Here is a 26,802-nt window from a genome sequence, read left to right as displayed (position 1 = left end):
CATGGGTTGATAAATTGGATTTCCATTGATTATTTTTGTGTGATTTTGTTGTCAGCACATTCAACTATGTAAAGAAAAAAGTATTTAATAAGATTATTTCTTTCATTCAGATCTAGGATGTGTTGTTTAAGTGTTCCCTTTATTTTTTTGAGCAGTGTATGTTGAATTTGTACCTTTGAAACAACGTTAGATCTTCAACCTTATATCCACTATCTCCAGCCTCCCTAGTTATAGACTGTTCTCTCTGCTACCACACGGCAAGTGGTACCGGAGCGCCAAGTCCTTCTGAAAAAACCTACACTCGATCCCTCCGATGTCAACAACTACAGACCAGTATCCCTTCTTTCCTTTCTCTCCAAAACTCTTGAACGTGCCGTCCTTGGCCAGCTCTCTTGCTATCTCTCTCAGAATGACCTTCTTGATCCTAATCAGTCAGGTTTCAAGACTGGGCATTCAACTGAGACTGCTCTTCTTTGTGTCACGGAGGCTCTCCGCACTGCTAAAGCTAACTCTCTCTCCTCTGCTCTCATCCTTCTAGACCTATCTGCTGCCTTTGATACCGTGAACCATCAGATCCTCCTCTCCACCCTCTCCGAGCTGGGCATCTCCGGCGCCGCCCACGCTTGGATTGCGTCCTACCTGACAGGTCGCTCCTACCAGGTGGTGTGGCGAGAATCTGTCTTCGCACCACGTGCTCTCACCACTGGTGTCCCCCAGGGCTCTGTTCTTGGCCCACTCCTATTCTCGCTATACACCAAGTCACTTGGCTCTGTCATATCCTCACATGGTCTCTCATATCATATCTCTCATCTCATAGTGAGCTGAAATCATTAGAAATAATTACAAAGATGCAGTCAGAAGTACATCTTTTTTTAAATAAATATCTATGCCATTTTGTTGTATCTATTTTAGGAAACTTTTAGAGGGTGAGGAGAACTGAGTGACTACCATACTGTCTGTCACACATCTGTGTGGTTCGGAGACTGTTTCTATCCATAGGCATTGTGGGTACTGAATAGTGGACTGAATGGTTCACACACAGGCCTGCTGGTTATTGTATATATAGATACAGTATGTATGTAAATATATTTTGTAGTTGATTAATGATGAAACATGATAAATCCACACTACACTTGTTTTGTTTTATTCTTCACTTTTTTAAATAAATCAAGTGTTGTGATATTATAACCCACACAATATCATAATGTAGACTACTTTCATGGTGTGTGTGTTTTTGTGTGTGTGTTGTTTACTTTCTTCACTCTTTATAAATCAAATGCTGTAAGATACACAATGTTGTAATGTACTTTGTTGTCGCTGTGTGTTTGTTTTCTACTTTTATCAATACAATTTTAAATAATGTTGTAGTGTATGTTGTGACATCGCTTGTTATACAATGTGTCATAAATCTGCTGCTGGGAATGCTTAAAAAAGGAATTGTCTTTGATTCTTCTGCAACTCAAGAGACCAACCGAAGTTACAAACAAGTGCCACTAGGGGTCACCTAAATATAATTTTAGGGAGAGAGGTCGTATTGAAATGGGTTTGATACTGTAGTTTTGCAGCTGACTCTCTCTGACGTCTCATGAAGAGGCAGAGCGCATCACACCCTGGTCTGTTCAGTTTAAAGATTGTTGAAACATGGATTTGATAGTCAGCGTACCAGATTGTTTTACACCATACAGAGGACTGAATTCAATAATTCTCACTAACTTCATGGTCATGTTAACTGACTGATAGTATCTCATAGAACAAAACGTATAAGATCTCCGAAGCCTGTGTTAACCTCTGACGTTATTTTCAGCGTTTATTCCAAAACCCTATTCTTTCCCCATTAATGTTCCCCATAGGAATGGCTGAACAATTTTACCCATAGGAATGGCTGAACGAACCAGAGGTAACTCATTTTTCCCATAGGAAGGGCTGAACGAACCAGAGGTAACTCATTTTTCCCATAGGAATGGCTGAACGAACCAGAGGTAACTCATTTTTCCCATAGGAAGGGCTGAACGAACCAGAGGTAACTCATTTTTCCCATAGGAAGGGCTGAACGAACCAGAGGTAACTCATTTTTCCCATAGGAATGGCTGAACGAACCAGAGGTAACTCATTTTTCCCATAGGAAGGGCTGAACGAACCAGAGGTAACTCATTTTCGGTTTTTAGGACTACAAGCTGGCGAGCTCTATAACCTGGAAAAACTCCAAACACCTTTGACAGAACTACTGAAATGCAAAAGATGTGTACCTCCATGATGTGAAGAAAATGTATGAAATGTATGCATTCACTACTGTAAGTCGCTCTGGATAAGAGCGTCTGCTAAATGACTAAAATGTAAAATGTAAATGTAAATGTAATATCATTGCTATGCAGATGACACACAATTAATCTTCTCCTTTCCCCCTTCTGATAACCAGGTGGCGAATCGCATCTCTGCATGTCTGGCAGACATATCAGTGTGGATGACGGATCACCACCTCAAGCTGAACCTCGGCAAGACGGAGCTGCTCTTCCTCCCGGGGAAGGACTGCCTGTTCCATGATCTCGCCATCACGGTTGACAACTCCCTTGTGTCCTCCTCCCAGAGTGCTAAGAGCCTTGGCGTGACCCTGGACAACACCCTGTCGTTCTCCACCAACATCAAGGCGGTGACCCGATCCTGTAGGTTCATGCTCTACAACATTCGCAGAGTACGACCCTGCCTCACACAGGAAGCGGCGCAGGTCCTAATCCAGGCACTTGTCATCTCCCGTCTGGATTATTGCAACTCGCTGTTGGCTGGGCTCCCTGCCTGTGCCATTAAACCCCTACAACTCATCCAGAACGCCGCAGCCCGTCTGGTGTTCAACCTTCCCAAGTTCTCTCACGTCACCCCGCTCCTCCGCTCTCTCCACTGGCTTCCAGTCGAAGCTCGCATCCGCTACAAGACCATGGTGCTTGCCTCACGGAGCTGTGAGGGGAACGGCACCTCCGTACCTTCAGGCTCTGATCAGGCCCTACACCCAAACAAGGGCACTCCGTTCATCCACCTCTGGCCTGCTCGCCTCCCTACCTCTGAGGAAGCACAGTTCCCGCTCAGCCCAGTCAAAACTGTTCGCTGCTCTGGCACCCCAATGGTGGAACAAGCTCCCTCACGACGCCAGGACAGCGGAGTCAATCACCACCTTCCGGAGACACCTGAAACCCCACCTCTTCAAGGAATACCTGGGATAGGATAAAGTAATCCTTCTAACCCCCCCCTTAAAAGATTTAGATGCACTATTGTAAAGTGGTTGTTCCACTGGATATTATAAGGTGAATGCACCAATTTGTAAGTCGCTCTGGATAAGAGCGTCTGCTAAATGACTTAAATGTAAATGTAAATGTAGGTCCAATAGGCTTCTAAACAGCTTCTACCTCCAAGCCATAAGACTCCTGAACATCTAATCAAATGGCTACCCACTATTTGCATTTTACACCGCTGCTACTCTCTGTCGTTATCATCTATGCATAGTCACTGAAATAACTCTATCTACATGTACATATTACCTCAACTAACCGGTGCCCCCTTTATATAGTCTCGCTATTGTTATTTTACTGCTGTTCTTTAATTACTTGTTACTCTTATTTCTTATTCTTATCCATATTTTTTCTTATACTGCATTGTTGGTTAGAGGCTCGTAAGTAAGCATTTCACTAAGGTCTACACCTGTTGTATTCGGCTCATGTGACTAATAACATTTGATTTGATAATAGGCTGGCCAGCACCTCCTAGTGGAGAGTTGATGTATCTACAGCTATCCTTCTGGTCTCTGGGTGGACATGTCACCTCACCTGAGGCGAAGCAAAACACATGATTGGCTGTTCAGATACACCTCAACAGACAGTAATATTGATTACATCTGCCTTAGTTCAAAATAAATACAATATAAATGCAGTTTTCACTGTGCATTCCCTTTATCCTAGACCTGCTTAGCATTTATATTTGTCACTGACTATTACCAACGTTCTATCTTGAGATTAATTATTGAGGCACAATGTTCCCTCTAAACTGCGCGCCTGCTTGGGCACTCTGCTCCCCTCAGGCTGCCCCGCAGAAGAAATATCAGCCAGCGCAGAGAAGCACAAGATTGAATTTCCCTCAACTTTCTAGAGTTTTCCCCCTTTAGTTAAACACTATCAACGTTTCACTCTACTGTGGGAATTGTGCTCGAATCAACGCAATATTAGCCCCTTTCAATGTAACGTACCCAATCAAAACAAACTATGCAAAGACTTTTAGTATGCTAAACTGTGCAATAAATGTTCTAGTAGACAGAGCGCATTGAAGTAGGATTCTATAGCATTGACAGACAAGTTTCAGGTCATTACTCTACACAGACCATTGCGCCATAAATGCAAATAGCCCATTGTCATATATGGATCTGCCATTCACTTTGAACTGGACTGTGTTTACAATACGAGTGGTCACAAGTAGATGTGCTTGTTTTGAGATCAAAGCGAGAGTTGCATGTAGCCACGTGTGCACCTTTGTTCATATTCTTAGGTAGTTAGTGAGTTATTATCCCAGTTATAGCTCATTTCTAGTCAACAATGGGGGAGTGGTTGCTTCCTACAAGAGCACAAAATGTCTGCATTTCTAGCCATCTTTGAAAAACCAGTAAGGTAAACATTTTTTTTTTTTAATCTCTTAAAGGGGCACTGTTGTATTTTGAGAAGGTCTTGAAGAAGCCAAGTAGCCAATAGGCAGAGAGTAACATAATTAGTCTCATTCTCTATGATAATGATATAGGAATAATAATGCATTTTGTTTTCTAAAGTGATTTCTTGCATAAAACAACATGTTTAGTCACCTTGTCTGAAGAACAAGCGGATAAACAGGTTAATGTCAAGACCTGCATGTTTTCTTTAAGTCTCATGGAATGTAGGCCTACATTGAACACCACACATTGGCTGCTACTGTAGGCTGAATGATAGAACAGCTATTTCCATGTTAAAACATTATGGGATGCATTCTTCTCCATTGCTTTTTATGGTATGCCACTCTGCTAGGCCTACATTATGATTAAAAAGCCACAGTAGCCTACTTGGCCACTGTTAGAACTGTAACTTAAAGCGGTTACAGGAAGTTGCACAGAATTTTGACAACATTAATGTTTTTGCTCAGCAGACCTGAAATTTGCTCAATGCCCAAAACAATTATAGGGAACATTGATTGACTGATCTCAATAGTTGACATGTTGGATTCACGTCTCCATCTCAACCAATAATCCAAGTTAAAGAATAGGACTAAGCCAGTGGCACATATGGAACTATCCAAGCAGTAGATACATCTCCCTCAAATGTTATTATTAAACGCAATTCAATATTACTTTTGTGATAAAGTATATAGTCAGAAGTGAAGGTTATCTTACAAACGAATGTAATAGTATTTATTCAACCTTTAAACAAATAAAACATCCATGGACATATTTTGGGGTTACTGTAACTATAATGTTCTTATGTAGTCAGAGAAAGTGTGCATGTTCAGGACAGCAGGTTTCAGGTCTGTGAGATCTTCACAATTGTTGTAATAATTTGTCAGAACCTTATTGAACAGCGTTTACCACTTGCACCATGTACTGTTAATGCAAACTCAACTGAAGCACAGTGATAACACATTGTTGTTGGATAAATAAACAAAATATCTAACATTGTTTTCCCATTTGAACTTTGTTTGGCTTTTATATGGTTGAAAGCGCAGTGATAATAGATTTAGGCAGTGGCCACGTGTCATTCAGGGCAGAGCCTGTTTTGAGCCCCACCTGTTTAACAAAGAATAAATACATGTTATTTTGGCATTAATACGTGTCACATATCAGTTTGCAAGCAATGTAAAAAAAATATTGAGTTAATAAAGCCGCATACAAACATTGTCTCTTTTTTGCTGCTTCAAAATATAGGTGTTTCAGCCTAGCTCAGTGCTTTCTGTGGTGGTGGGGCAGCCAGCGGAAAATACACAGCGTAGGGGTTGGTAATGCTCTCTAATTGCGCTGTGATTGGCTCAATGTTCTGTCACTCATGTGGACAATAAATACCGCAAAATCCACGGGTAAAGCCAAACAATTCTAGCCCCTTGGCTGCTGCCAGACTTACATTAGATGTGCCCATCCAAGAAGGTTCAAGGTCATTGGCCACAGATAAAATAACGTTAAATCACATTAGATCTACCATAGCTTTGATTGGACTGATCATGTCAACATCATATTTTCAAAATCTTAGCTAGCAAGCTAGCAGTTATCCTCATGAATCAAGTCAACAATCTACTGGCAAATCCTTTTCAATCCTTGTCAAACGAAGTTAAATTATAGATAAAACGTATCGGTGCTCGTTACGGATACAGGTATCCTGTGTGTGTATTTATTTTCTTTCCTTCTGCCCTAGTCACAGGTGTCACTCATCAGTCGCCAATCAGAAGACACACCTGCTCCTTTTTTATTTATTTATTCACTTTTATTTAACCAGGTAGGCTAGTTGAGAACAAGTTTTCATTTGCAACTGCGACCTGGCCAAGATAAAGCGTAGCAATTCGACACATACAACAACACAGAGTTACACATGGAAAAAAAAACATACAGTCAATAATACAGTAGGACAAAAGAAAAGAAAAAGTCTATATACAGTAAGTGCAAATGAGGTAAGATAAAGCAATAAATAGGCCATGGTGGCGAAGTAATTACAATATAGCAATTAAACACTGGAATGGTAGATGTGCAGAAGATGAATGTGCAAGTAGGGATACTGGGGTGCAAAGGAGCAAGATAAATAAATAAATACAGTATGGGGATGAGGTAGGTAGATAGATGGGTTGTTTACAGATGGGCTATGTACAGGTGCAGTGATCTGTGAGCTGCTCTGACAGCTGGTGCTTAAAGCTAGTGAGGGAGATATGAGTCTCCAGCTTCAGATATTTTTGCAGTTCGTTCCAGTCATTGGCAGCAGAGAACTGGAAGGAAAGGCGGCCAAAGGAGGAATTGGCTTTGGGCGTGACCAGTGAGATATACCTGCTGAAGCGCATGCTACGAATGGGTGCTGCTATGGTGACCAGTGAGCTGAGATAAGGCGGGGCTTTACCTAGCAGAGACTTGTAGATAACCTGTAGCCAGTGGGTTTGGCGACGAGTATGAAGCGAGGGCCAAGCAACGAGAGCATACAGGTCGCAGTGGTGGGTAGTATATAGGGCTTTGGTGACAAAACGGATGGCACTGTGATAGACTGCATCCAGTTTGTTGAGTAGAGTGTTGGAGGCTATTTTATACATGACATCACCGAAGTCGAGGATCGGTAAGATGGTCAGTTTTACGAGGGTGTGTTTGGCAGCATGAGTCAAGGATGCTTTGTTGCGATATAGGAAGCCGATTCTAGATTTAATTTTGGATTGGAGATGCTTAATGTGAGTCTGGAAGGAGAGTTTACAGTCTAACCAGACACCCAGGTATTTGTAGTTGCCCATGTATTCTAAGTCAGAGCCGTCCAGAGTAGTGATGCTGGACGGGCGAGCAGGTGCGGGCAGTGATCGATTGAATAGCATGCATTTAGTTTTACCTGCGTTTAAGAGCAGTTGGAGGCCACGGAAGGAGAGTTGTATGGCATCGAAGCTCATCTGGAAGTTAGTTGACACAGTGTCCAAAGAGGGGCCAGAAGTATACAGAATGGTGTCGTCTGCGTAGAGGTGGATCAGAGAATCACCAGCAGCAAGAGCAACATCATTGATGTATACAGAGAAGATAGTCGGCCCGAGAATTGAACCCTGTGGCACACCCATAGAGACTGCCAGAGGTCCGGACAACAGGCCCTCCGATTTGACACACTGAACTCTGTCAGCGAAGTAGTTGGTGAACCAGGCGAGGCAATCATTTGAGAAACCAAGGCTGTCGAGTCTGCCAATAAGAATGTGGTGATTGACAGAGTTGAAAGCCTTGGCCAGGTCGATGAATACAGCTGCACAGTAATGTGTCTTATCGATGGCGGTTATGATGTCGTTTAGGACCTTGAACGTGGCTGAGGTGCACCCATGACCAGCTCTGAAACCAGATTGCATAGCGGAGAAGGTACGGTGGGATTCAAAATGGTCGGTAATCTGTTTGTTAACTTGGCTTTCGAAGACCTTAGAAAGACAGGGTAGGATAGATATGTCTGTAGCAGTTTGGGTCTAGAGTGTCACCCCCTTTGAAGAGGGGGATGAGCGCGGCAGCTTTCCAATCTTTGGGAATCTCAGACGATACGAAAGAGAGGTTGAACAGGCCAGTAATAGGGGTTGCAACAATTTTGGCAGATCATTTTAGAAAGAGAGGGTCCAGATTGTCTAGCCCGGCTGATTTGTATGGGTCCAGATTTTGCATCTCTTTCAGAACATCAGCTATCTGGATTTGGGTGAAGGAGAAATGGTGGGGGCTTTGGTGTGTTGCTGTGGAGGGTGCCGGGCAGTTGACGGGGGTAGGGGTAGCCAGGTGGAAAGCATGGCCAGCCGTAGAGAAATGCTTATTATAGTGGATTTAAATGCAATTATAGTGGATTTATCGGTGGTAACAGTGTTTCCTAGCCTCAGAGCAGTGGGCAGCTGGGAGGAGGTGCTTTTATTCTCCTTTTCTCTTACCCAATCACATCCCCTTTCCCTTGGTTTAGAAGAAACCCAATCAGTTGTCTCTGGAGTTCTCTCTCTTTTGTTTTTGCACCTACATGTCACATTTGTCCGTTATTATGTGAGTATGTATTGTTGTGGTGTATGACTGTTTGTTTGTTGGTGGGAAAAGGGGATACCAAGACAAGTCGCCCATGGGCATACACTACCCGTAGGATAACATTGTCTAAGAACCCTAGTTAGAACTGGGCGGACCACCCACTGTATTTTATTAGTTAGTTAGCTAGCGGTTATTGAAGCAAGTAAGACTAGCTTAGGGTTTTTTGGATATTTATTATTTCTTTCCTTGAGTCCAGCTCAGCCCCCCCCCCCTTTACCGTGTGTTTAACAAATAAATCATAAGTGTTTGACGGTAGATTTAGGTTGTCTGTTGTTATTAGTTCTCACTGTTCCTTGTCACTATTATGATTTGCATGAGATATGTTACGGGTCTCGTTTCCATCCCCCCTAGACTGCAGGGCCAAAGGGGTTCGTATCAGTGCTCATCGGCCATTGGACAAACATTATACAACAAGTTGGAAATCGCAAATTCAACAATGAGTGCTAAGGCGTCACTACAGACCCGGGATCAATCCCAGGCTGTGTCACAGCCGGCCGTGACACCCATGAGGTGGCGCACAATTGGCCCAACATCATCCGGGTTAGGGGAGGGTTTGGCCGGCCAAGATATCCTTGTCTCATGGTGCTCTAGCGACTCTTTGTGGCGGGCCGGGCGCCTGAAAGCTGACTCTGTTGTCAGTTCGACAGTGTTTCCTCCGGGTTAAGCGAGCGGTGCGGCTTGGCTCTAGACCTTCGCTGAGTCTGTAGGGGAGTTGCAGCGATGAGACAAGATCGTAACTACCAATTGGATATCACAAAAAAAGGGGGTAACACCATGGGCCAGAAAAGTTTCAATACATTGGCCATAATGTCAATCCAGCATGACTTCTGTCGCGTTCAAAACAACTGGAAAGTCAGAACTGGGAAATCTCAGACTTCAGTGAGTTCAAGACAACTGGGAACTCGGATAAAACTAGCTTGCGACTGGGAAAATACGGGAAATAATTTTCAACGGTAATCCAACTCGGAATTCCAAGTCGGGAACTCTGGCCTCGTTCTAGAGCCCACAAGAAGGACCGCTGCGCCACCTTCCTGTTCAAGTGAGCACGGCACAACAAGGTGAGTCCAAAAATGTCTTGTATGCTGCTGCATAAATTATGTAATATGCCAGGGAGACAAATATACTGTAGCTAAGAAAGTAATACTACGTGTATGTTGTGTAGTAATCTGTTAGTAGGTCATGTGCCTCACCCTAATAATTTGGTCCCTTTCCACCTCATAACTTAGCCTACTGACTTGGTGGTGCACATGTAGCCTATAGCCTGTTTAAGAGAAATGTAATCATTGAATATTGTAAGAGCTTTCATTGTCTGCTTATATTACCCCTTTATTTATCCTACGGTTCTGACTTGGTGTACAAAGGGAATACTTTAAGAACGGCCCATGTTCTGAATTCTGTCACTGTACATTTCAAAAGTGCTGAACAAATAGTTATTGACTACGTCTGTCCTAGTTCGCTCATTAATGTCTTAATCAAAATGATGGATTGCCTCTTATCCGCTCATCGTCCCCTTATGCCATAGTTTGTACATCTGAATTGTCAATAGAAACCACATTTGTTTAAGCAAGTCAGCCATATCAGCTATGTTTTATAAAGGCAGTAAATGAGGCTGGATGACTGTTTCACTGACAGACAAAGGTCTGCTGATAGCCAGGTGTAGCAGTGGTAAGGAGTTTTCCCCACCGAGATTTACATGCTAAAATCACCACTGCATTTAGGTGACAATTAGTGACGTTACATTTAATGCCAGAGCACTGAGGCATGCGTCGTAATCGCTAAGCAGTGTACTTGGAAGAAGTGTGCCAATGTCTATATCACTTTATCGGAAGGATGTGATCAATGACGTCCGAAACTTCGTTTCCTCAAACAACCACCTCATTGGTTTGCTTGAAGGGAAAAAGGCTACGGTGCGCACGCGCTACAGGACAGTAGATCTCCAGGAAGAGGGTCGGACTGAAAACCCACAGGACAGTAAATCTCCAGGAAGAGGGTCGGACTGAAAACCCACAGGACAGTAAATCTCCAGGAAGAGGGTCGGACTGAAAACCCACAGGACAGTAAATCTCCAGGAAGAGGGTCGGACTGAAAACCCACAGGACAGTAAATCTCCAGGAAGAGGGTCGGACTGAAAACCCACAGGACAGTAAATCTCCAGGAAGAGGGTCGGACTGAAAACCCACAGGACAGTAAATCACCAGGAAGAGGGTCGGACTGAAAACCCACAGGACAGTAGATCTCCAGGAAGAGGGTCGGACTGAAAACCCACAGGACAGTAAATCTCCAGGAAGAGGGTCGGACTGAAAACCTACAGGACAGTAAATCTCCAGGAAGAGGGTTGGACTGAAAACCTACAGGACAGTAGATCTCCAGGAAGAGGGTCGGACTGAAAACCTACAGGACAGTAAATCTCCAGGAAGAGGGTTGGACTGAAAACCTACAGGACAGTAAATCTCCAGGAAGAGGGTTGGACTGAAAACCCACAGGACAGAAAATCTCCAGGAAGAGGGTTGGACTGAAAACCCACAGGACAGTAAATCTCCAGGAAGAGGGTTGGACTGAAAACCCACAAGACAGTAAATCTCCAGGAAGAGGGTTGGACTGAAAACCTACAGGACAGTAGATCACCAGGAAGAGGGTTGGAGTGAAAACCTACAACAGTAGATCTCCAGGAAGAGGGTTGGAGTGAAAACCTACAGGACAGTAGATCTCCAGGAAGAGGGTTGGAGTGAAAACCTACAACAGTAGATCTCCAGGAAGAGGGTTGGACAGCCCTGCGCTACAGGGTGTGGGATATCGTCCATAAGAATTAGCCTGCTCTAAATTATTTTGACCAGCAGGTGCCACAGGTGTACACTGTGTTGATCAAAGACTTGAATAATGAATCTATTTTCGACACAATTGGCTGCAACACTTCAATGATTCAGGAAGCTTTGATTCCCCATCAATGGAGACAATAAACAAAAATCTGACATTGTTGTTAAATTAAAAGTACTAACAAAATGTTTAATTGTCTGCAGTCACTGAATGTACATAAATTGTTTTCTTGCATGGGGAGGTGGTGAGGTCAAAGTACGCAGTCTTCTTCTATGGTCTTTACTTGTAGTGTGCAAACCAACATTAACTGTGCATCACTGCCACCTTCTGGGCTGGAGTGTGATAGAGACATGTGGTTCTGTCCTGGTGACATCACAGGGTCAGAGAAAACTCCTGACTGTAGTCATACAAAAACACTACAGGCACTCAGCCCATAAGAACCATTCATACTGTCAGATCTAATATGAAGAACTGAATACAACCATAAGAACCATTCATACTGTCAGATCTAATATGAAGAACTGAATACAACCATAAGAACCATTCATACTGTCAGATCTAATATGAAGAACTGAATACAACCATAAGAACCATTCATACTGTCAGATCTAATATGAAGAACTGAATACAACCATAAGAACCATTCATACTGTCAGATCTAATATGAAGAACTGAATACAACCATAAGAACCATTCATACTGTCAGATCTAATATGAAGAACTGAATACAACCATAAGAACCATTCATACTGTCAGATCTAATATGAAGAACTGAATACAACCATAAGAACCATTCATACTGTCAGATCTAATATGAAGAACTGAATACAACCATAAGAACCATTCATACTGTCAGATCTAATATGAAGAACTGAATACAACCATAAGAACCATTCATACTGTCAGATCTAATATGAAGAACTGAATACAACCATAAGAACCATTCATACTGTCAGATCTAATATGAAGAACTGAATACAACCATAAGAACCATTCATACTGTCAGATCTAATATGAAGAACTGAATACAACCATAAGAACCATTCATACTGTCAGATCTAATATGAAGAACTGAATACAACCATAAGAACCATTCATACTGTCAGATCTAATATGAAGAACTGAATACAACCATAAGAACCATTCATACTGTCAGATCTAATATGAAGAACTGAATACAACCATAAGAACCATTCATACTGTCAGATCTAATATGAAGAACTGAATACAACCATAAGAACCATTCATACTGTCAGATCTAATATGAAGAACTGAATACAACCATAAGAACCATTCATACTGTCAGATCTAATATGAAGAACTGAATACAACCATAAGAACCATTCATACTGTCAGATCTAATATGAAGAACTGAATACAACCATAAGAACCATTCATACTGTCAGATCTAATATGAAGAACTGAATACAACCATAAGAACCATTCATACTGTCAGATCTAATATGAAGAACTGAATACAACCATAAGAACCATTCATACTGTCAGATCTAATATGAAGAACTGAATACAACCATAAGAACCATTCATACTGTCAGATCTAATATGAAGAACTGAATACAACCATAAGAACCATTCATACTGTCAGATCTAATATGAAGAACTGAATACAACCATAAGAACCATTCATACTGTCAGATCTAATATGAAGAACTGAATACAACCATAAGAACCATTCATACTGTCAGATCTAATATGAAGAACTGAATACAACCATAAGAACCATTCATACTGTCAGATCTAATATGAAGAACTGAATACAACCATAAGAACCATTCATACTGTCAGATCTAATATGAAGAACTGAATACAACCATAAGAACCATTCATACTGTCAGATCTAATATGAAGAACTGAATACAACCATAAGAACCATTCATACTGTCAGATCTAATATGAAGAACTGAATACAACCATAAGAACCATTCATACTGTCAGATCTAATATGAAGAACTGAATACAACCATAAGAACCATTCATACTGTCAGATCTAATATGAAGAACTGAATACAACCATAAGAACCATTCATACTGTCAGATCTAATATGAAGAACTGAATACAACCATAAGAACCATTCATACTGTCAGATCTAATATGAAGAACTGAATACAACCATAAGAACCATTCATACTGTCAGATCTAATATGAAGAACTGAATACAACCATAAGAACCATTCATACTGTCAGATCTAATATGAAGAACTGAATACAACCATAAGAACCATTCATACTGTCAGATCTAATATGAAGAACTGAATACAACCATAAGAACCATTCATACTGTCAGATCTAATATGAAGAACTGAATACAACCATAAGAACCATTCATACTGTCAGATCTAATATGAAGAACTGAATACAACCATAAGAACCATTCATACTGTCAGATCTAATATGAAGAACTGAATACAACCATAAGAACCATTCATACTGTCAGATCTAATATGAAGAACTGAATACAACCATAAGAACCATTCATACTGTCAGATCTAATATGAAGAACTGAATACAACCATAAGAACCATTCATACTGTCAGATCTAATATGAAGAACTGAATACAACCATAAGAACCATTCATACTGTCAGATCTAATATGAAGAACTGAATACAACCATAAGAACCATTCATACTGTCAGATCTAATATGAAGAACTGAATACAACCATAAGAACCATTCATACTGTCAGATCTAATATGAAGAACTGAATACAACCATAAGAACCATTCATACTGTCAGATCTAATATGAAGAACTGAATACAACCATAAGAACCATTCATACTGTCAGATCTAATATGAAGAACTGAATACAACCATAAGAACCATTCATACTGTCAGATCTAATATGAAGAACTGAATACAACCATAAGAACCATTCATACTGTCAGATCTAATATGAAGAACTGAATACAACCATAAGAACCATTCATACTGTCAGATCTAATATGAAGAACTGAATACAACCATAAGAACCATTCATACTGTCAGATCTAATATGAAGAACTGAATACAACCATAAGAACCATTCATACTGTCAGATCTAATATGAAGAACTGAATACAACCATAAGAACCATTCATACTGTCAGATCTAATATGAAGAACTGAATACAACCATAAGAACCATTCATACTGTCAGATCTAATATGAAGAACTGAATACAACCATAAGAACCATTCATACTGTCAGATCTAATATGAAGAACTGAATACAACCATAAGAACCATTCATACTGTCAGATCTAATATGAAGAACTGAATACAACCATAAGAACCATTCATACTGTCAGATCTAATATGAAGAACTGAATACAACCATAAGAACCATTCATACTGTCAGATCTAATATGAAGAACTGAATACAACCATAAGAACCATTCATACTGTCAGATCTAATATGAAGAACTGAATACAACCATAAGAACCATTCATACTGTCAGATCTAATATGAAGAACTGAATACAACCATAAGAACCATTCATACTGTCAGATCTAATATGAAGAACTGAATACAACCATAAGAACCATTCATACTGTCAGATCTAATATGAAGAACTGAATACAACCATAAGAACCATTCATACTGTCAGATCTAATATGAAGAACTGAATACAACCATAAGAACCATTCATACTGTCAGATCTAATATGAAGAACTGAATACAACCATAAGAACCATTCATACTGTCAGATCTAATATGAAGAACTAACTATAAAAGAAAAGAGTTTGAAAGGTACAAATTCATGTACAATTTCACGTTTTTTTATTGGCATGTCAATTAAGTTGGCTTCAATACAGTAACCTAAACATATTCATCATCAATGATGAAAATAACTCATCTAGTTTTAAAATACAATTTAATAAAACACATGTAGTTGTTTCATAACCTGTGTATAATTAAACAAATAGTCCTTTAATAGCTAAAATAACACCACCCAAAATAATGGTGAAAACTGATCATCACATCATCTCTATCTGATACATGTTGTGTCTACTAACTCATTCCCACAGAACACTGATCATCACAATCTGATACATGTTGTGTCTACTAACTCATTCCCACAGAACACTGATCATCACACCATCTCTATCTGATACATGTTGTGTCTACTAACTCATTCCCACAGAAAACTGATCATCACATCATCTCTATCTGATACATGTTGTGTCTACTAACTCATTCCCACAGAAAACTGATCATCACATCATCTCTATCTGATACATGTTGTGTCTACTAACTTATTCCCACAGAACACTGATCATCACACCATCTCTATCTGATTGATACATGTTGTGTCTACTAACTCATTCCCACAGAACACTGATCATCACAATCTGATACATGTTGTGTCTACTAACTCATTCCCACAGAAAACTGATCATCACACCATCTCTATCTGATACATGTTGTGTCTACTAACTCATTCCCACAGAAAACTGCAGAGGGAAGCAGTACCACCCAGTCAACCAGCCTCACAGAGGATATTCAACCCTAAAGGCAAACCCAAAGTCCTCTCAATATATTTAAAGTAATATTTAAAGTAGGAGCTAACAAAACACACCAAAACTGACCAGGTGCACACTGATCAGTAAAGTAAAAAGAAGGCTAACATTCTATAACGCTCCCTTTCCTCTGCACAGTTCTCTCACAGTGAGAAACAATAGGAATACAATAGTGTGCTACGCTTTCTTGAGAATTAAGTGATGTAATGACTTTAATCTTAGTTGGTCTGAGAGAACTGATGAGGCTTCTCTCCATTATGTATACATTGATGTGTTTTTAAGGTATACAATCTGGCAAAACTCTTCCCACAGTCAGAGCAGTAGTAAGGCTTCTCTCCCGTGTGTGCTCTTTTGTGAACTTTTACATCAGTTGATGTTGTGAAGCACTTCCCACAGTCAGAGCAGGAGTAAGGCTTCTCTCCTTTATGTATAAGTTGGTGTGTTTTTAAGTTGCCCAGTTGTGAGAAACTCTTCCCACAGTCAGAGCAGCAGTAAGGCTTCTCTCCTGTATGTATTCGCTGGTGGCATTTTAATATTTCCAATCTGATGAAACTCTTCCCACATTCAGAGCAGGAGTAAGGCTTCTCTCCTGTATGTATTCGCTGGTGAGATTTGAAGTGGTTCTGTTGAGAGAAACTCTTCCCACAGTCAGAGCAGCAGTAAGGCTTCTCTCCTGTATGTAGGCGTTTGTGTTTTTGTAAGTGGATATGTTGAGAGAACCTCTTCTCACAGCCAGAGCAGGAAAAAGGCTTCTCTCCAGTGTGTACTCTCTGATGAATTGTCAGAGTCCCTGACGTTGTGAAGCTCTTCCCGCAGTCAGTACAGGAATATGGATTCTCTCCTGTATGTATACGTTCATGTATTTTAAAGGTATCCAATCGGGAGAAAGTCTTCCCACAGTCAGTACAGGAATATGGATTATTTCCTGTATGTATACGTTCATGTGTTTTTAAGGAATCCAATCGGGAGAAAGTCTTCCCACAGTCAGAGCAGGAGTAAGGCTTCACTCCTGTATGTACATGTTGGTGTATTTGTAAGTGGAACTGTTGAGAGAACCTCTTCCCACACTCAGAGCAGGAGTAAGGCTTCACTCCTGTATGTACATGTTGGTGTATTTGTAAGTGGATCTGTTGAGAGAACCTCTTCCCACACTCAGAGCAGGAGTAAGGCTTCTCTCCAGTGTGCACTCTCTGATGAACTGTCAGAGATTGTGATGTTGTGAATCTCTTCCCACAGTCAGTGCAGGAATACAGATTCTCTCCTGTGTGTATTTTTAGGTGTATTTTTAGCTTTGATAGAAATGGGAAAATCTCTTCACAATGTGGGCAGTGATGAGACCTCTTAGCTCTGGGATCTTCCTGCTGTTGCTCCCTGGATGTAGAGAATGTCTCATCATGGTCTCCTGTGTGAACAACATCAGAAGACCAGTCAGTTGGTGTGACATACAAACGACTTCATATACAGTGCGTTCAGAAAGTATTCACACCCATTGATTGTTTCCACATTTTGTTGTTTCAACCTGAATTTTAAAATTATTACATTTGAGGATTCATGTCATTGGCCTACACACAATACCACACTCATACAAGGGCATGGATACATGACTAGATATTGGATATTGTTGTACCAACATGAATTCTACTATGACTATCTAGCATCTGAATATGAATACCACATCTGTAGATTCTAAACCACCAGTTGGAGGACAGATCACCTGGAGGACAGATGGAACTAAACCACCAGTTGGAGGACAGATCACCTGGAGGACAGATGGAACTAAACCACCAGTTGGAGGACAGATCACCTGGAGGACAGATGGAACTAAACCACCAGTTGGAGGACAGATCACCTGGAGGACAGATGGAACTAAACCACCAGTTGGAGGACAGATCACCTGGAGGACAGATGGAACTAAACCACCAGTTGGAGGACAGATCACCTGGAGGACAGATGGAACTAAACCACCAGTTGGAGGACAGATCACCTGGAGGACAGATGGAACTAAACCACCAGTTGGAGGACAGATCACCTGGAGGACAGATGGAACTAAACCACCAGTTGGAGGACAGATCACCTGGAGGACAGATGGAACTAAACCACCAGTTGGAGGACAGATCACCTGGAGGACAGATGGAACTAAACCACCAGTTGGAGGACAGATCACCTGGAGGACAGATGGAAACTAAACCACCAGTTGGAGGACAGATCACCTGGAGGACAGATGGTACTAAACCACCAGTTGGAGGACAGATCACCTGGAGGACAGATGGAAACTAAACCACCAGTTGGAGGACAGATCACCTGGAGGACAGATGGAACTAAACCACCAGTTGGAGGACAGATCACCTGGAGGACAGATGGAACTAAACCACCAGTTGGAGGACAGATCACCTGGAGGACAGATGGAACTAAACCACCAGTTGGAGGACAGATCACCTGGAGGACAGATGGAACTAAACCACCAGTTGGAGGACAGATCACCTGGAGGACAGATGGAAACTAAACCACCAGTTGGAGGACAGATCACCTGGAGGACAGATGGAACTAAACCACCAGTTGGAGGACAGATCACCTGGAGGACAGATGGAAACTAAACCACCAGTTGGAGGACAGATCACCTGGAGGACAGATGGAACTAAACCACCAGTTGGAGGACAGATCACCTGGAGGACAGATGGAACTAAACCACCAGTTGGAGGACAGATCACCTGGAGGACAGATGGAACTAAACCACCAGTTGGAGGACAGATCACCTGGAGGACAGATGGAACTAAACCACCAGTTGGAGGACAGATCACCTGGAGGACAGATGGAACTAAACCACCAGTTGGAGGACAGATCACCTGGAGGACAGATGGAACTAAACCACCAGTTGGAGGACAGATCACCTGGAGGACAGATGGAAACTAAACCACCAGTTGGAGGACAGATCACCTGGAGGACAGATGGAACTAAACCACCAGTTGGAGGACAGATCACCTGGAGGACAGATGGAAACTAAACCACCAGTTGGAGGACAGATCACCTGGAGGACAGATGGAACTAAACCACCAGTTGGAGGACAGATCACCTGGAGGACAGATGGAACTAAACCACCAGTTGGAGGACAGATCACCTGGAGGACAGATGGAACTAAACCACCAGTTGGAGGACAGATCACCTGGAGGACAGATGGAACTAAACCACCAGTTGGAGGACAGATCACCTGGAGGACAGATGGAACTAAACCACCAGTTGGAGGACAGATCACCTGGAGGACAGATGGAACTAAACCACCAGTTGGAGGACAGATCACCTGGAGGACAGATGGAACTAAACCACCAGTTGGAGGACAGATCACCTGGAGGACAGATGGAACTAAACCACCAGTTGGAGGACAGATCACCTGGAGGACAGATGGAACTAAACCACCAGTTGGAGGACAGATCACCTGGAGGACAGATGGAACTAAACCACCAGTTGGAGGACAGATCACCTGGAGGACAGATGGAACTAAACCACCAGTTGGAGGACAGATCACCTGGAGGACAGATGGAACTAAACCACCAGTTGGAGGACAGATCACCTGGAGGACAGATGGAACTAAACCACCAGTTGGAGGACAGATCACCTGGAGGACAGATGGAACTAAACCACCAGTTGGAGGACAGATCACCTGGAGGACAGATGGAACTAAACCACCAGTTGGAGGACAGATCACCTGGAGGACAGATGGAACTAAACCACCAGTTGGAGGACAGATCACCTGGAGGACAGATGGAACTAAACCACCAGTTGGAGGACAGATCACCTGGAGGACAGATGGAACTAAACCACCAGTTGGAGGACAGATCACCTGGAGGACAGATGGAACTAAACCACCAGTTGGAGGACAGATCACCTGGAGGACAGATGGAACTAAACCACCAGTTGGAGGACAGATCACCTGGAGGACAGATGGAAACTAAACCACCAGTTGGAGGACAGATCACCTGGAGGACAGATGGAACTAAACCACCAGTTGGAGGACAGATCACCTGGAGGACAGATGGAACTAAACCACCAGTTGGAGGACAGATCACCTGGAGGACAGATGGAAACTAAACCACCAGTTGGAGGACAGATCACCTGGAGGACAGATGGAACTAAACCACCAGTTGGAGGACAGATCACCTGGAGGACAGATGGAACTAAACCACCAGTTGGAGGACAGATCACCTGGAGGACAGATGGAACTAAACCACCAGTTGGAGGACAGATCACCTGGAGGACAGATGGAACTAAACCACCAGTTGGAGGACAGATCACCTGGAGGACAGATGGAACTAAACCACCAGTTGGAGGACAGATCACCTGGAGGACAGATGGAACTAAACCACCAGTTGGAGGACAGATCACCTGGAGGACAGATGGAACTAAACCACCAGTTGGAGGACAGATCACCTGGAGGACAGATGGAACTAAACCACCAGTTGGAGGACAGATCACCTGGAGGACAGATGGAACTAAACCACCAGTTGGAGGACAGATCACCTGGAGGACAGATGGAACTAAACCACCAGTTGGAGGACAGATCACCTGGAGGACAGATGGAACTAAACCACCAGTTGGAGGACAGATCACCTGGAGGACAGATGGAAACTAAACCACCAGTTGGAGGACAGATCACCTGGAGGACAGATGGAAACTAAACCACCAGTTGGAGGACAGATCACCTGGAGGACAGATGGAACTAAACCACCAGTTGGAGGACAGATCACCTGGAGGACAGATGGAACTAAACCACCAGTTGGAGGACAGATCACCTGGAGGACAGATGGAACTAAACCACCAGTTGGAGGACAGATCACCTGGAGGACAGATGGAACTAAACCACCAGTTGGAGGACAGATCACCTGGAGGACAGATGGAACTAAACCACCAGTTGGAGGACAGATCACCTGGAGGACAGATGGAACTAAACCACCAGTTGGAGGACAGATCACCTGGAGGACAGATGGAACTAAACCACCAGTTGGAGGACAGATCACCTGGAGGACAGATGGAAACTAAACCACCAGTTGGAGGACAGATCACCTGGAGGACAGATGGAACTAAACCACCAGTTGGAGGACAGATCACCTGGAGGACAGATGGAACTAAACCACCAGTTGGAGGACAGGTCACCTGGAGGACAGATGGAAACTAAACCACCAGTTGGAGGACAGATCACCTGGAGGACAGATGGAACTAAACCACCAGTTGGAGGACAGATCACCTGGAGGACAGATGGAACTAAACCACCAGTTGGAGGACAGATCACCTGGAGGACAGATGGAAACTAAACCACCAGTTGGAGGACAGATCACCTGGAGGACAGATGGAACTAAACCACCAGTTGGAGGACAGATCACCTGGAGGACAGATGGAACTAAACCACCAGTTGGAGGACAGATCACCTGGAGGACAGATGGAACTAAACCACCAGTTGGAGGACAGATCACCTGGAGGACAGATGGTACTAAACCACCAGTTGGAGGACAGATCACCTGGAGGACAGATGGAAACTAAACCACCAGTTGGAGGACAGATCACCTGGAGGACAGATGGAACTAAACCACCAGTTGGAGGACAGATCACCTGGAGGACAGATGGAAACTAAACCACCAGTTGGAGGACAGATCACCTGGAGGACAGATGGAACTAAACCACCAGTTGGAGGACAGATCACCTGGAGGACAGATGGAAACTAAACCACCAGTTGGAGGACAGATCACCTGGAGGACAGATGGAACTAAACCACCAGTTGGAGGACAGATCACCTGGAGGACAGATGGAACTAAACCACCAGTTGGAGGACAGATCACCTGGAGGACAGATGGAAACTAAACCACCAGTTGGAGGACAGATCACCTGGAGGACAGATGGAACTAAACCACCAGTTGGAGGACAGATCACCTGGAGGACAGATGGAACTAAACCACCAGTTGGAGGACAGATCACCTGGAGGACAGATGGAACTAAACCACCAGTTGGAGGACAGATCACCTGGAGGACAGATGGAACTAAACCACCAGTTGGAGGACAGATCACCTGGAGGACAGATGGAAACTAAACCACCAGTTGGAGGACAGATCACCTGGAGGACAGATGGAAACTAAACCACCAGTTGGAGGACAGATGGAACTAAACCACCAGTTGGAGGACAGATGGAAACTAAACCACCAGTTGGAGGACAGATCACCTGGAGGACAGATGGAACTAAACCACCAGTTGGAGGACAGATCACCTGGAGGACAGATGGAACTAAACCACCTGTTGGAGGACAGATCACCTGGAGGACAGATGGAACTAAACCACCAGTTGGAGGACAGATGGAAACTAAACCACCAGTTGGAGGACAGATCACCTGGAGGACAGATGGAACTAAACCACCAGTTGGAGGACAGATCACCTGGAGGACAGATGGAACTAAACCACCAGTTGGAGGACAGATCACCTGGAGGACAGATGGAACTAAACCACCAGTTGGAGGACAGATCACCTGGAGGACAGATGGAACTAAACCACCAGTTGGAGGACAGATCACCTGGAGGACAGATAGAACTAAACCACCAGTTGGAGGACAGATCACCTGGAGGACAGATGGAACTAAACCACCAGTTGGAGGACAGATCACCTGGAGGACAGATGGAACTAAACCACCAGTTGGAGGACAGATCACCTGGAGGACAGATGGAACTAAACCACCAGTTGGAGGACAGATCACCTGGAGGACAGATGGAACTAAACCACCAGTTGGAGGACAGATCACCTGGAGGACAGATGGAACTAAACCACCAGTTGGAGGACAGATCACCTGGAGGACAGATGGAAACTAAACCACCAGTTGGAGGACAGATCACCTGGAGGACAGATGGAAACTAAACCACCAGTTGGAGGACAGATCACCTGGAGGACAGATGGAACTAAACCACCAGTTGGAGGACAGATCACCTGGAGGACAGATGGAACTAAACCACCAGTTGGAGGACAGATCACCTGGAGGACAGATGGAACTAAACCACCAGTTGGAGGACAGATCACCTGGAGGACAGATGGAACTAAACCACCAGTTGGAGGACAGATCACCTGGAGGACAGATGGAAACTAAACCACCAGTTGGAGGACAGATCACCTGGAGGACAGATGGAAACTAAACCACCAGTTGGAGGACAGATCACCTGGAGGACAGATGGAACTAAACCACCAGTTGGAGGACAGATCACCTGGAGGACAGATGGAACTAAACCACCAGTTGGAGGACAGATCACCTGGAGGACAGATGGAAACTAAACCACCAGTTGGAGGACAGATCACCTGGAGGACAGATGGAACTAAACCACCAGTTGGAGGACAGATCACCTGGAGGACAGATGGAAACTAAACCACCAGTTGGAGGACAGATCACCTGGAGGACAGATGGAAACTAAACCACCAGTTGGAGGACAGATCACCTGGAGGACAGATGGAACTAAACCACCAGTTGGAGGACAGATCACCTGGAGGACAGATGGAACTAAACCACCAGTTGGAGGACAGATCACCTGGAGGACAGATGGAAACTAAACCACCAGTTGGAGGACAGATCACCTGGAGGACAGATGGAACTAAACCACCAGTTGGAGGACAGATCACCTGGAGGACAGATGGAACTAAACCACCAGTTGGAGGACAGATCACCTGGAGGACAGATGGAACTAAACCACCAGTTGGAGGACAGATCACCTGGAGGACAGATGGAACTAAACCACCAGTTGGAGGACAGATCACCTGGAGGACAGATGGAACTAAACCACCAGTTGGAGGACAGATCACCTGGAGGACAGATGGAAACTAAACCACCAGTTGGAGGACAGATCACCTGGAGGACAGATGGAAACTAAACCACCAGTTGGAGGACAGATCACCTGGAGGACAGATGGAACTAAACCACCAGTTGGAGGACAGATCACCTGGAGGACAGATGGAACTAAACCACCAGTTGGAGGACAGATCACCTGGAGGACAGATGGAACTAAACCACCAGTTGGAGGACAGATCACCTGGAGGACAGATGGAACTAAACCACCAGTTGGAGGACAGATCACCTGGAGGACAGATGGAAACTAAACCACCAGTTGGAGGACAGATCACCTGGAGGACAGATGGAAACTAAACCACCAGTTGGAGGACAGATCACCTGGAGGACAGATGGAACTAAACCACCAGTTGGAGGACAGATCACCTGGAGGACAGATGAACTAAACCACCAGTTGGAGGACATATCACCTGGAGGACAGATGGAACTAAACCACCAGTTGGAGGACAGATCACCTGGAGGACAGATGGAACTAAACCACCAGTTGGAGGACAGATCACCTGGAGGACAGATGGAAACTAAACCACCAGTTGGAGGACAGATCACCTGGAGGACAGATGGAACTAAACCACCAGTTGGAGGACAGATCACCTGGAGGACAGATGGAACTAAACCACCAGTTGGAGGACAGATCACCTGGAGGACAGATGGAACTAAACCACCAGTTGGAGGACAGATCACCTGGAGGACAGATGGAACTAAACCACCAGTTGGAGGACAGATCACCTGGAGGACAGATGGTACTAAACCACCAGTTGGAGGACAGATCACCTGGAGGACAGATGGAACTAAACCACCAGTTGGAGGACAGATCACCTGGAGGACAGATGGAACTAAACCACCAGTTGGAGGACAGATCACCTGGAGGACAGATGGAACTAAACCACCAGTTGGAGGACAGATCACCTGGAGGACAGATGGAACTAAACCACCAGTTGGAGGACAGATCACCTGGAGGACAGATGGAACTAAACCACCAGTTGGAGGACAGATCACCGGGAGGACAGATGGAACTAAACCACCAGTTGGAGGACAGATCACCTGGAGGACAGATGGAAACTAAACCACCAGTTGGAGGACAGATCACCTGGAGGACAGATGGAACTAAACCACCAGTTGGAGGACAGATCACCTGGAGGACAGATGGAACTAAACCACCAGTTGGAGGACAGATCACCTGGAGGACAGATGGAAACTAAACCACCAGTTGGAGGACAGATCACCTGGAGGACAGATGGAACTAAACCACCAGTTGGAGGACAGATCACCTGGAGGACAGATGGAACTAAACCACCAGTTGGAGGACAGATCACCTGGAGGACAGATGGAACTAAACCACCAGTTGGCCAGAAAGTGTTATATATGGGAGCCCTGAAAACTATTTTGTCTTTACCCCACAACGTCAGTGGAATACCCCATAACGTCAGTGGAATACCCCATAACGTCAGTGGAATACCCCATAACGTCAGTGGAATACTCCACAACGTCAGTGGAATACCCCATAACGTCAGTGGAATACCCCACAACGTCAGTGGACACAACGTCAATGGAATACCCCACAACGTCAGCGGAATACCCCACAACGTCAGCGGAATACCCCACAACGTCAGTGGAATACCCCATAACGTCAGTGGAATACCCCACAACGTCAGTGGAATACCCCATAACGTCAGTGGAATACCCCATAACGTCAGTGGAATACCCCACAACGTCAGTGGAATACCCCACAACGTCAGTGGAATACCCCACAACGTCAGCGGAATACCCCATAACGTCAGCGGAATACCCCACAACGTCAGCGGAATACCCCACAACGTCAGCGGAATACCCCACAACGTCAGTGGAATACCCCACAACGTCAGTGGACACAACGTCAGTGGAATACCCCACAACGTCAGCCGAATACCCCACAACGTCGGCCGAATACCCCACAACGTCAGCCGAATACCCCACAACGTCAGTGGAATACCCCACAACGTCAGTGGAATACCCCACAACGTCAGTGGAATACCCCATAACGTCAGTGGAATACCCCACAACGTCAGTGGACACAACGTCAATGGAATACCCCACAACGTCAGCCGAATACCCCACACGTCGGCCGAATACCCCACAACGTCAGTGGAATACCCCATAACGTCAGTGGAATACCCCACAACGTCAGTGGAATACCCCACAACGTCATTGGAATACCCCACAACGTCAGTGGAATACCCCACAACGTCAGTGGAATACCCCACAACGTCAGTGGAATACCCCACAACGTCAGTGGAATACCCCACAACGTCAGCGGAATACCCCATAACGTCAGCGGAATACCCCACAACGTCAGCGGAATACCCCACAACGTCAGCGGAATACCCCACAACGTCAGTGGAATACCCCACAACGTCAGTGGACACAACGTCAGTGGAATACCCCACAACGTCAGCCGAATACCCCACAACGTCAGCCGAATACCCCACAACGTCAGCCGAATACCCCACAACGTCAGTGGAATACCCCACAACGTCAGTGGAATACCCCACAACGTCAGTGGAATACCCCATAACGTCAGTGGAATACCCCACAACGTCAGTGGACACAACGTCAATGGAATACCCCACAACGTCAGCCGAATACCCCACACGTCAGCCGAATACCCCACAACGTCAGTGGAATACCCCATAACGTCAGTGGAATACCCCACAACGTCAGTGGAATACCCCACAACGTCATTGGAATACCCCACAACGTCAGTGGAATACCCCACAACGTCAGTGGAATACCCCACAACGTCAGTGGAATACCCCACAACGTCAGTGGAATACCCCACAACGTCAGCGGAATACCCCATAACGTCAGCGGAATACC

At 44.2% G+C, this 26,802-nt stretch overlaps 2 protein-coding genes across 3 annotated transcripts in view; both read right to left on the bottom strand.

Annotated features, from left to right (window-relative positions):
* LOC106598090 (zinc finger protein OZF-like) overlaps positions 1–26,802 on the bottom strand; it is a 139,892-nt gene that overhangs the window by 61,594 nt on the left and 51,496 nt on the right. The gene's annotated exons all lie outside the window — the stretch shown is intronic.
* The window catches only part of LOC123727743 (gastrula zinc finger protein XlCGF26.1-like), a 28,413-nt gene continuing 16,945 nt past the window's right edge, over positions 15,335–26,802 (bottom strand). The window contains exon 4 of the mRNA XM_045696761.1: positions 15,335–17,493. Within this exon, the coding sequence (XP_045552717.1) occupies positions 16,310–17,493 (1,184 nt within the window). The 3' untranslated portion in view covers positions 15,335–16,309. The remainder of the gene's footprint in view (positions 17,494–26,802) is intronic.

Source organism: Salmo salar, chromosome ssa16 (genome assembly GCF_905237065.1).
Source record: "Salmo salar chromosome ssa16, Ssal_v3.1, whole genome shotgun sequence".
Classification (NCBI taxonomy): domain Eukaryota; kingdom Metazoa; phylum Chordata; class Actinopteri; order Salmoniformes; family Salmonidae; genus Salmo; species Salmo salar.
This window is presented reverse-complemented; position numbering and strand designations above follow the sequence as displayed.